Source organism: Ananas comosus, linkage group 19, assembly GCF_001540865.1.
Source record: "Ananas comosus cultivar F153 linkage group 19, ASM154086v1, whole genome shotgun sequence".
NCBI classification, from domain to species: Eukaryota; Viridiplantae; Streptophyta; class Magnoliopsida; order Poales; family Bromeliaceae; genus Ananas; species Ananas comosus.
In genome coordinates this window covers 10,357,603-10,370,214 of record NC_033639.1, presented here as the reverse complement: position 1 = coordinate 10,370,214, position 12,612 = coordinate 10,357,603, and the positions used below count along the sequence as shown (strand labels likewise).

Below are 12,612 nucleotides of genomic sequence, written 5' to 3'. Positions count from 1 at the left end.
ACGCTTTTTTTTCGTTTTTTTCTCCATGGGCGATTCGATTGTTGCTCGACCACATTTACAATTTACCCCCTTTTTTTTCCTTTTTTTTTGAAAGTTTTATGCTATTTTTTCCCCCTTTTTTTTGGTTTTTTGAGTTGATGATCGAAGTGCAGGTGATGTTATTGTATCACTTTTCTTCACTTTGAACCGATTTTTTTTTCAGTTCGTGGGGACAAATTATCTATTTACTGATGCACTTCTTACTATATTTTATTTTTTTTAACACAAAATATTTTCATTTTAGTTGCAACTTTAATTGTAATATATTTTTTTGCTTGCCCTTGGAAATTTTAATTTATGTTTTTTTTTAAAAAAAAAAGTTTTGAAAATGGGGGCGATTGAGGTTTTGCAATTTTCTAGTTTTTATTATCAACCACTTGATTTTGTTTTTTTTTATATTGCATTTTGATTTTTATTTTCAGTATTATAATTTGTTGTGAGAATTAAATTGAATTATTTTGATGTGAATACAAAATTGAAACCAAAAAACAAATTTCAAATTATGAACCTACTACCATAGTTGTGCTCACAATTAATTAAAATTCAAAGTAAAAAAAATAAAAGAAGAATCAAATGCTTAGAACCAATCCAATCCATTGCATGTTCACACAATTAATTTAGTATACATCGAAGTTCACAGGTCCCAAATTTACTATACTATTGAGAGAGGAAGAGGTTTATATGCTTCACATCAGTTACAAGCAACAATCTCAATCTCAAATTGGTTCAATTCACTCAAATGCATGAGCCAATGCTCCATTCTCGGCCCGACGCCGACGCCGACGCCGATGCCGCTGCAAGGGGGGGCGGCGACGAGGAGGCGAAGTGCTGCATCCCGAGCTGCTCGGTGCCGTCGTCGGTGGTTATCACGGACGACGGGCCGTTCGACGCCTCCCCGCTGCCGCAGCAGCCATCGGTGCTGAACCATTCTGCGAATGTTGCCGTCATTGTCGCGGTCGGCATTCCCTCGAAGAGGCACGAGATCTCGTCGCCGCAGCTCTCGGCTTCCCTCTTCTGCTTGGTTTCTGCATGTCAATTATGTTATGCTTAGTTGCGGGAATTCGTTTTGGGGCAGTGCCAAAATGTTTGAGAATTAAAAGCGGAATTCTCAATTAGACGATTATGCTTCTTCTAATAGCGATGCTCATTGAATGGCCCCTCATTTTGCTTACCGTTGAGGCAATCGGTTCTGATACCGTTAAGATATTGTTGTTGTATGGTGGTAATTGCTTCTGGAGAAGTGATTCTTTTGCTGCCGCCGCCGCCGCCGCCGCCATTGACGTGAAGCCACTCTGAGTCCTGCTCTTCCGGAACCAACTCCGGCAGCGACCCCGTCCTCCCCAGCAAGAAGCTTTCATCACCACCGCCACCAACTCTCACCTCCTCTTGCATCAGCAATGCATCAAAAAACACCCCACCGCCACCGCCACCGCCACCGCCACCGCCACCGCCACCGTAGTCATGCAGATGTAGTGGCTCCGGAAACAACAGTTGGTTCGAAGGGAGCTCCGCAAAAACTGCGGACGAGGGCGACGAAGCGCCAAAGTGGAGCAGCTGCAGCTCGGGGAGGTGGCTCGCAAAGTGGGGGTTGTGCTGGGCCAACATAGGGATCGCAGCGGCGGCACTGGCGGGGGTGGCGGTGATGCTGTTTGCTGGGGATAAGGGGTAGCCCGGGGGGGCGGCGGCGGCTACCGCAGGGTCGAAAATGAATTCGGTGTGGAGGGGTTGGAGCGGAGGCGGAGACGGTGGCGGTGCCGCAGCCGAGTGGGGGACGGAGTGGCGGGGGAGGCGGTCATCGCGCTTGATGTCCGGCGGGTACACCGGGAGACCGGCACGCTGCCGGCGCTTGAGCCGGGTGTTCCAGTAGTTCTTGATCTCGTTGTCGGTCCTGCCAGGCAGCTGGAAAAGATAGGGCAATCGAATTGAAGCGCTTTTCAATGAAAAGCTTTGAGTTGAGAATAATTCATTTCTTATCCAATCTGATTCTATTACGATCTTACGATGTGATCTATGACATTAGATATATATAGAGGTATATTTTTGTAGTACATACGTGGGACGAGATGCGGGCCCACTTGTTGCCGAGCAGGGCGTGGAGGCGCAGGATGAGGCGCTCCTCGTCCGGCCGGAAGGGCCCCTTCTTCAGGTTCGGCCGGAGGTGGTTGGCCCACCGCAGCCTGCAGCTCTTTCCGCACCTGGCGAGCCCGCTGTTCCGTTGCACTGCGTTCCAGTTCCCCTCCCCGTGCTTCCGAACGTAGTCTACCAGTATTGCATCCTCCGCCGCCGTCCACGGCCCCTTCTTCATCCCCCCTCCTCCTCTGCCACCACTGCTGCCACCGCCTTCGACTCCGACTACCGCATTGCAGTTCCTTGTCATACTAATATAAATTTTTTAAAAAAAATATTTTGGAAAAGAAACTAAATTTATTTTGTTACGTTACTGCTTCTACGTCCACTTCTCCGATCATATGTATGTATGTATAATAATAATAATACAAAAAATAAAAATAAGAAAGAGAGATTCTTGTTTTTCTTATTGAAAAAAAAAAAAGTATAACTGGCTACAGAGAGAGAGAGAGAGAGAGAGAGAGAGAGAGAGAGAGAGTCCTTAAGAAGAGGGGTGGTTAAGCTTTTTAATAGGGCCGGGAATTAATGCTCCCATCTTAATTAAGCACTTAATTAGTGGACGGTATTATGTAAACATCTTCTTAATTAAGCACTCGCATGCCATCAACAACTCTCAACTTACCCAAAAAAAGCTGGATTAATTTCCTTCTACAAGATGCTGATGTAGGCATCTAACTGGAAATTATATATTTTTAGAAATAATTTTTGTAAAAAAAAAAAGGAAATAATTTTGACTAAGCTAGCATAATTAGTACTATAACTAAAATTAATTAAAAATAATGGCCACTCAACCAACCTAGTTGGATAAATTTTTGAGAAGAACAGATAATGTGAGGATTAATTAACACATCAAGATCACATATATATATATATATTTTTTTTCCTACTAAAGATTGAGTTAGAGGAGTACTACATGACAATATCACTTTAGAGTAGAGTATTTACATAAATAGATCTTCTTTAAACAATCTCTTTATAGATTCTTACCAAATATAGAAGATAGAAAAAAAAAATTAAAATCAAGCACTACAACTTTTTCAAGCACAATATATATTTATTTTACTCAAGAGTCATGACCAAAGTAATTAAAAGATCAATTAATCTGCTACTTAGAAATCCATAACTAAAGATAGCTTTGCTGAGTTTCTTTTAGATTCTGCAACTACATATGAGTCTAGTAATATGCTACCTTAAAAAACTAAGTTTTTGAGGCAATTATTAAAAAAAAAAAAAAGAATGAACTGAATGTTAATGTGATCCTATATATATATTCATGTGTCTCTTGTTCTCTTGTTCAGCACATTCTTAAATATTTAAGATCTTTTACATATTTGGGCAGTGAGAAATTTTGTAGTTCATAAAATAGCAAATCTAATTTCAGTTTTTTTTTTTTTTTAAAAAAAAAAAAACTTCAATAGTTAAAATCTATAAAGCACTTTGTTAGGAAATTGATTAAGGTGCTATTCCTTCAAAGTTTTGTTGCTTTTCTTTTGTTGTAATCAAGTAAAAGTGCACTTAATTCATACAACAGTGAAGAGTAGTGCATAGATTATGTACAGGTGGAGAAAAACTAATTATAACCATTACACACATTGATCAATAAAATTAATGCAACTCATAAAACTCAACTAGATGCGATGATATCGAACGGCCCCATTTCATGATCAGAACGTGATATTGGCGCGGCTCAATCAAAAGAGCTGCGACCCGAGCTCTGGAGCGCCACACTTTCTGATTGAACCGGACCAATATCCCGTTCTTTAGCCGGCACAATTTACTTCTAAAATAGAACATCGAAAACTCATACCAACAACATCCACATCAGTAGCCTGATACAAACAAAGCAACTGAAGCAGCAAAATAACAACAGCAAGAACAACACAACATGCCAAATGTGGCATGACTAGGTAATGGTTGAGACCCTTCACACAATTGCTAACCAGGCATATATATACATAAGTGGCTCCTTTCACCATATGCTTTGAAAGCAAAGAAGCTTTGGAGAGAGAGAGAGAGAGAGAGAAGGGGGGAGAGAGAGAGAGAGAGGTGAAAATAGAGAGAAAAATGTTGTAGGGCTCTTTAATAGAATATGTTGGAGTGGGTGCATTGAATGAGGCCAACTACTGAGGCAAAGAGGGGGTTGGGAGGAGTTATTGGTGAATTGAAACACACATATGAGATGCCTTGAGAGGATTTTGATTTGAGAGGATTTTGATTTGATTCCCCACCCCTCCTCCCTCACTACTATAACTACTACTACTACTACTACTACTATTACTACTACTACTTGTGAGGGGATTTAAATGCTGGGGGAAGCAATAAATTGCATCAAGCATGTGCCATGTTGGCCTATAGCTTGGAAGCTCTTGCTGCAACCACACTCACACTCACACTCACACTCTCTCTCTCTCTCTCTCTCTCTCTCTCTCTCTCTCTCTCTCTCTCTCTCTCTNTCTTCGGGATGTTAGAAGAGAATGGTGACGATGAAGCTCCTCTCTCTCTCTCTCTCTCTCTCTCTCTCTCTCTCTATACACTTTCACTTTAGTTCCAATCTTTTCTTTTTTTGCAATCAAATCCTCAGCCTTTTCAATTCTTATGCAACCACTCAAGTAACTGTCATAACTGTTATAACAGACTATACTCCTCTTGGGGGTGGGGATTTTTGTGTTTGCGCACCTCAAAGTATATGTGTTTGAGTCTAAGGCGCGCATAGTATATCTGTAGTCACATTAATGCGAACGACCATTTGCTTGACCATGGTCAAATCATAGTACAAATTTACATCATATGTATTGTAAAATTGACATCAGTATAACTCTTTATAAAATTTTTGTAAAATTTTAGTAAAACTTTAGATCATATATATATATTATAAAATTAACAAGAGTTAATACAGCTTTTAAAAATATCTTTTTCGAGAGAAAAAAAATAATAGTATACTACTGCTTCGTAAAAAACCTCAGAAACAATAAGCTTCCCTCCTATTCGAGGATAGCACATATTATATATCTCGAGCCAATCATATTGTGGCCAACGAGATGAAAAGTAATCATATTATAAGAAACCATATGATAATAATTATATATTAAAATAATATTTTTTATTACGTCGAAATTTGTAAATATTACATAGAATAACTGTGACAAGGAAAAATTTTCTGTTGATATTTCAAGCTGAAATTTAATTCACCTATCAACCTCTCTTGGCCATTTAATGCAAGCATTGAATGAAATACACCGACCATGGCTCGCTCTTGCAACAGAAACTCAAATCTACTAGGAATAAGTACTTTGAGAAATAAATTAGAGAGTAATGGAAAAGGATATCACAAGGACCACAAAAGATTCATACAAGGGGAAAGACTCACACAAAGAAAGGATACATGAATATTGAGAGATTCAAGAAAGATTTTGATGCACAGAAAATAGAAGGGAATGTAAATGATGATTAAATATCTGTGACAATTTCTTGTCCCTAAGGTGTCCTACCCACATACTTACAAGCATCAATTGAGGTACTTAAAATAATGCTCTTTTACTACATACAAACTCTTCTACTAACAACAAAAGTACTCAGCATTAAGGAACTCCGAATAAGAAACCAAATTTTTACCTTTTTACGTGAAGTGGAGGATGGCTCCTGAACTTACAAAAGAATATTTTGTAAGAAACTGCCATTTCCAGAGTTATATACACGGAAGTCGACATTTCACAGTGGTATGCATGTAAATAGATAATCTTGCAGATAAATATAGATTTTAGAGAGTGTATTCACATAATTTCGCGTGATAGGTAAAATAACAGTAGTAATGCAGGTATTAAGAAGTAAAAACCAGAACACGATACGACATTAAATGATTTTTGACACATTTTTTAACCATGGATATCCAAATATGCTGAATCCTTGCAAGGCAAAGAAAGAGCACGAACATGCGTCTATGATCCAATAGCAGTAGCAACGAACGCGTATGGGGAAACTATACACAGTTATTCCACGTCTTATTTACAGAGAAAATATCCGCCTCGACTTATTAGGAGGAACCAAAAGTGTTCTCCCCGCTGTATGTCATGTAGAGAAAGCCGTCTTCGTCTTTGTGCTCCTCATAAATCGCAGACATTATCGCAGCTGCAATATAGGGAATAGAAAACTAAGCAATCCATAAATAGCGGCTCCAAAAAGATATTTTACCAAGTTTCTGATTATGTACAAAAGCCCCGCGACTATAGTTTATTTGGAAATGATTTCCTGAACTAGAGAAATTTCAATTTGGACCCGTCAACTTTTGATCGATTTGAAAACACTGAAATCCAAAAGCATGTTTCCGAATAAGGGGCGTCTATTAGTTTTTGCCTCGCAAGAATGTAGCTGACCTGTTGGGGGAAGAGTATCCTTCACAAAAATGAAGATGGCCTTCTCGGCACTGAGCTTAATCCTCTTGCGAACAACGTACACAAATTGTCCAACTGTGAGATCAGCAGGAACTAAATACCTGCATCCATCAATTATCCGAAAATTTAAGATTACAAAGTTTAGAAACTGCCATCAATATTTAGATCATAACCATTAAAAGAAAATTACAGGAAATCTAAAATAGAAATGTAAGATTTTCGTCAGAGTTGTAATTCCAAATAAACTGGCAAATGAATAGGAAGGCATATTCATGATATCAACAAAATGAAATGCATATAAGAACTGACTTCTTCTTGTCAATGTCCGGTATGTCGCTCCTCTCAGCCTTCTCAACAATCACCTATATTACATGGAAAAGTTAGAAACTAATTAAAAATATATAAATGCCAAACAAAATAAGCACGGTACTTACAGGGATTCTGTCAGGATACTTCTCTCTAATGCGAGCAGCTTCTGCCTGTCTCCTTTCTGAAATGCATAATCAAACTACAGATCATAAGCTATAATGCTGTAAGAAAATGAAAATTTCCATATTCTTTAATTTAGTAGCATGATTTGATCACAGATATCCTGCAAATATATATATATAATACAAACATATATATATACACACACATACATTCATACATATATATACATACATACGTATCACGTATGTACATATATATATATATACACACGTGTGTGTCTGTGTGTGTGTGAGAGAGGGGGAAGCTACTATGCTATTAAAAGCATAGAGGATCTAGTGCTTCCGACTTTTTGGCCCTCAGATCAATTCATTTGATCATTTCAAACCTTTAGATTAATACTATTACCCTGTGGGGACCACTCAACCCTAGAGGTACTACTCAACTCTGGGGGACCGTAATCATCCCAATTATACAATTCTTGATCCAAAGGTCAAAAAGTCGAAAACATCAAATCCTCTATACTTCCGATAGTATAATAGCTCTACAATATATATATATATATATATATATATATATANTACTACTTCTTGCTTGGTAGTCCAAAATATAGTTTCATCTTTATGTTCTTGCTTAATTTCCAAACATTAATTGTTTGTGACTATTATCCTATTACCCAAGTTAATTAGTATATTAATCTACCTGGTGGGACAAGAATATCATGATACAATTAAGATTGTATGAAAAACATGGCAAGAACCATTTAAGTATTGTATGAACAAAATGACAAGAACCATTTAAGTAACAAACAAAAAGGATGTTCTACTTTGACGGCAATTACATAGGAAAAGTAATCATGCACACAACAAGACAGGAGCATGTATAATTAAACACCCTATTGGTTGAATTAGAGGTTAATTAAAGCCAACTGTGACCGCACAATTCGCCATTCATTTAATTAAACTAGAGTGGATACAGCATTGCTCTTAATTGGAGAGGTCTATATAGAGAGGGAGAGAGAGAGAGAGTCTGGTTATGATGCTTTTAAAAGCAGACTAAGCATTTGGTGCTTGCGTTTTTTACTGTTAGATCTATCTCTTTGACCAATTTCACCCTTTAAATCATCTATAATCACCCACTAAACTTGTGACACTCCACTAGCATGTTTAACTCTCTTAATCTCTTAGGTTAAGAGTTTTTAGCCATATATATATATATATATATATATATATATATATATATAAAATAAGGTAAGCATATCGCAGAATTCCAATAGAAGGGTAATTCTTCAAATTTCAAAGAGAACCATAGTTCTGCAACAAAACCAAACATACATTAAATCCCAGAATTATCTGATACTACAGAGCACAACAACCATTAAGTAAATGCTTATCAAGCACATCATCATTCAATTTTTTTTCTGTCAGACCATACAACAATCTAGAAATTCCAACTTAAGGCATTCCATTTCTAGAAAGACAAGAAATACTGCTTTTGTGTTAGTCCTGTAAATGACGCCAGTAGTGAATGTCAGAAGAAAGAAAAGGACAAGGACAACAATTCACCAATTACATACACAATTATGCAAATCTCATAACAAATTATCAAGAAGAGGACCACAATTACTCCCAGACTGCTAGAAAGCTACTGATACATTGTATCTATCAAGATATGTTTCTTGGTCAACGCAATATTTATTTCTTATTTAAGAAAGATTGCGTAGAGGATGAACAACAGGCATACAATTCGTACATGTTGGCACATCATAATAGTTTTTCCAAGTATTTTTACTAACAGATCCTGGATAAAGAACACGATGAAAATACCTACATAATCAGCCTAATCGAAAATTTAAACAAAGCTATATTTCCTGGCCACTGCGTCATCCTATTACTCTAATTTATTCTTTTCCCAAATATTTGATACATCAATAACCATGCTCATCAGATTACTGGGTAGTGCGTCAAGTGAAAACCATAAGGATCTCAGTTACAAACAAAATAAAGATCTTTGAATAGAAAATACTCTACCATTGGATATTAAGGCAAAATCCATACACCAGAAATAAATTTGTTATTAACCTAGAAGAACTTGTGGATCTCGACAACCTCTACCACCTAAACTACGCCGCATCAAACCAAATTTCTTCCATCCAGTACACATAATTATAAGATCGTGAATCCATCTTGACCCCGAATACAAACCCCGATAGAAGTTAGAAACTTTGGCATCGAAAACAAAGCCCGAGGATCACGATCTCACATAGAACCACATATCAACCAAAAAACAAGAACAGAATCATCAAAATCTAATGAATAAATCAGAAAAAAAGAGATCTTTTCATCAAAAGCGAGAGGGAAAGGATGGGATCATACCCAACGGGTGCTCCACTTTGAACGAGCTCTTCGCCATGGATCCCTTTCTCCTGCGGCTATTCCCAAAGCAAATCCCCATTCCCCCCAACAATCATCAATAAACCCGATCAAAAAACCCAGCAAAACAATAACAATAACATCATCATCATCATCAACAACAACAACAACAACAACAAAGCGGATCTAATCAGATTTGGGGAACCAAATCTTAATTAAATCGAATAAAAACAAAAGGAGGAGGAGGAGGAGATTACGTACCTAACTAGACAAAGAAGAGGTAGAATTAGGGATCTGAAAGATTGATGAGATGGAATTCGTCGTCGTCACGAGATTGAGACAAGGGGGGAAGAGAGGGAGAGAGATTTGGGGGAAAATGTGAAGGGGATGCACGGATCACGAGGTGCTCGCTTTGATATAGTCAGGCGAAAGGACTTTTTTTCAAAAAGACCCTATAAAATTTCTTAATTGGGTAACTAATCCTATAAAAAAAAAATTAACAAATTAATCCTTCTTTTGCCATGCAGGATGCAAATTTTCTCTTAAATAGCGAATTATTCACCGCCTTTTACTTATTTACTATCTTTTTTATATCTCATATTTTCATATATAATTTTAATAACTATAATGTATAAAAAAATTCAACAAATTACATATAATCTTAAAAAAAATTCTAATAATCTATCTTATACAATCCTAACAAACAAATAAAAATCCTAACGATCCACGTATAATTCTAACAATCTCGTTTTTTTTTTATTTTCCATCTAATAATTTTAGATTTTTCTATTTTTCATATAATCTACATATAATTCTAGTAAAGAAGGTGAATCATTAGCCGTCTTAGGCTTAGTTTGGTATTGAAGTCAATCTAACACTATTAGATAGAATGGAGTTGAAAAAAAATATATAGAAATATGCTTCTACGTTCTCCGATGAGACCGCAGAAAATATATCGTAACTGACTAACCGGAATATGCGGAACGCAATATTACGTACAGTATCGCAGAAATCGATAACCGCAATATGCAGAACGCAATATTACGTACAGAATCAAACAGATATTTTTCCATCGTCGTTTCTCACCGCACGTAACGCAATCTCCCCGCATGAAGGCCTTAGACAAAGGTTTCGTTTGGGATTGCGGAGAGATTGCGTTACGTGCGGTGTAAAAATACGTTGAAAAAATACCCTATTTGTTTCCGTACATAATATTGCGTTCCGCATATTGCGATGAGTCAGTTACGATATATTTTCTGCGGTTCCATCGGAGAATGCAGAAACGTATCCCTATATGCTTTTTCCTCAACTCTATTTATCTAATCGCGTTAAATAGACTTTAACACCAAACTAAGCCTTAATGAATGTAATTCACTGAAGAACAGGAAGATTTTCAGCGTAGCGAAGAGAAAATTAATTAACAAATATAAATTTAGCCGGATTATTTCGTAAATTATAAAATAACAAAGGGTTACTTTCGTAAAAGAAAAAAAAAAAAAAAGTCCCGCACGAAAAGTAAAGCAGAGGGCGGGGAGGGGAAAGGAACTTGGACTCCACTCCACGGGGAAATCGTTTCCTTTATTTATTTATTTATTTATTTATTTATAGATTAATTGCATAATTGGCCCCGAAATTTTACTCAATCCTTTTTTTATTCTGGTTTTTAGGTTCATAATATTTATTATTATTATTTAAAAATACTATTAATTTTAGTAAAAAAAAATTAAGTTGGTACTAATTAATATTTGTGACTTCAATACTAATAAAACTGAAAATTTAATTATAAAAAATGAAAAATAAGTATTATTTTTATGTGTACAAAAATAGGCCTTGTATTTTATTATTGTGTTTTTTTTGCTGTTTTTCTTATTTAATATTCTATATGGTTGAGTGATTCATAAGTGGGTGGATGATGATAACTCTATTATATATTTTCTTTCTTAATTTTTTTTTTATAATTTTGCTAATATATTTTTTAACAATGTTTTCTTTCTACCTCTAATATTTAGCAATTTTCTCTAATTTGAATCATTTTCAATTAATAATGATCATTGATCAAATTGTATCTACAACTTCATGTGCACACTTATGCCCTTTTTTAATATAATGATGTAATATAATACACAAATCGGTTCTATTTTTTCCGAATGCTACTCAAATTCAATTCATAGTTATTATTATTTTAATTACTATCAATCACAAGGTGATGATATGATTTGGTCTTGGAAAAGAACAAAGTAAATATTTATTTAATTTTTTTTAAGGGATTGGGTTTTTTTTTTTTGTATTTTACCTCCTCATAAACATTTGTGGTTTTCACTCACCAAACCTTGTGAAACAAGAAAATGAGAAAACAATAAATTAAAGCAATAAACTGTGGTCATCATGGTCACTAGAATAAAAGATATACAACAAAAAACAAAAAAGAAATAAAGAATGAAGGGGACACAAAGAGTGGTTAGGTTTTTATTATCATAATAATACAATATAATGTGAGATAATTTAATAAAATTTACATTTTTGTGCAAGGAGGTAGAAATACAGACCAAGTGGAGGATTTCTTTACAAAACAATCCTATAAAATTTTCTAATTTGGTAACTAATTCTATAAAAAAAAAATTTGATAAATTAATCCTTCTTTTGCCAGATAGGAGCCACATTGAAATTTTCTCTTAAAGACGGTGAACAATTCACCGCCTTCATAAAGACCGTTAACGATTCACTGTCTTTCTAATTTTTTACAAAAGCAGTGAATTATTCACCGCCTTTTACTTAATTTTATGAAGACGGTAAATCATTAACCTTCTTAATGAATGTGGTGAACGATTCACCGTCTTTAAAATGCCTAGGGGACTTTCGGAATGCAGTGAACGATTCACTGCATTTCGAAAAAAAAATCTATGTGATTCCTACGCGGCAAAGAGAGAGTTAATTTGCCAAATATAAATTTGGCAAGATTATTTATAAAATTATAAAATTTTAAAGGGTGATTTTGTAAAGAAGTCCTAAAGTGGACTTCTCACCTCACTATGGGGTTGAATAGACAAGTTATTGTTGTTGTTGTTTTTTTCTTTTTTAAAAGAAAATTTCTGTAATTTTCTATAGATGGACGTTCGCATCTTTGACCTCACGGTTAGACAGAAAGTCTGAGTCTCAAATGTTACTAACGAATGGTTAAATCTCTAACTTTATGATTAGAGGTTTTAAATGCCCAGAGTTGAGTTCCAAATTTTACTACACATAGATGCTCAAATCTC

At 35.8% G+C, this 12,612-nt stretch overlaps 2 protein-coding genes across 2 annotated transcripts; both read right to left on the bottom strand.

Annotated features, from left to right (window-relative positions):
- Positions 617–2,416, bottom strand: LOC109724819. The gene is made up of 3 exons (XM_020253745.1): positions 2,093–2,416; positions 1,212–1,938; positions 617–1,064 (listed from the first exon to the last, which is right to left on the bottom strand). Exons 1-3 carry the CDS (start codon positions 2,414–2,416, stop codon positions 775–777), a joined length of 1,341 nt encoding a protein of 446 aa, XP_020109334.1. The 3' UTR covers positions 617–774.
- LOC109725187 (autophagy-related protein 8C-like) lies at positions 5,896–9,777 on the bottom strand. Its single transcript, XM_020254285.1, has 6 exons — positions 9,617–9,777; positions 9,359–9,414; positions 6,989–7,044; positions 6,864–6,916; positions 6,537–6,655; positions 5,896–6,291 (listed from the first exon to the last, which is right to left on the bottom strand). The coding sequence occupies exons 2-6, from the start codon at positions 9,393–9,395 to the stop codon at positions 6,197–6,199; spliced, it is 360 nt and encodes a 119-aa protein (XP_020109874.1). The 5' UTR covers positions 9,396–9,414; positions 9,617–9,777; the 3' UTR covers positions 5,896–6,196.

Excerpts from the sequence above, each read along its gene's own strand:
- LOC109724819 (XM_020253745.1), bottom strand. The coding sequence starts at position 2,416 with ATGACAAGGAACTGCAATGCGGTAGTCGGAGTCGAAGGCGGTGGCAGC. Across the intron at positions 1,939-2,092 it reads GGGCCCGCATCTCGTCCCAC|CTGCCTGGCAGGACCGACAA; the intron begins GTATGTACTACA and ends TATCTTTTCCAG. Across the intron at positions 1,065-1,211 it reads CAGAACCGATTGCCTCAACG|AAACCAAGCAGAAGAGGGAA; the intron begins GTAAGCAAAATG and ends ATTGACATGCAG.
- LOC109725187 (XM_020254285.1), bottom strand. The coding sequence starts at position 9,395 with ATGGCGAAGAGCTCGTTCAAAGTGGAGCACCCGTTGG. Across the intron at positions 6,917-6,988 it reads AGTATCCTGACAGAATCCCT|GTGATTGTTGAGAAGGCTGA; the intron begins GTAAGTACCGTG and ends CATGTAATATAG. Across the intron at positions 6,656-6,863 it reads CCGGACATTGACAAGAAGAA|GTATTTAGTTCCTGCTGATC; the intron begins GTCAGTTCTTAT and ends TGATGGATGCAG.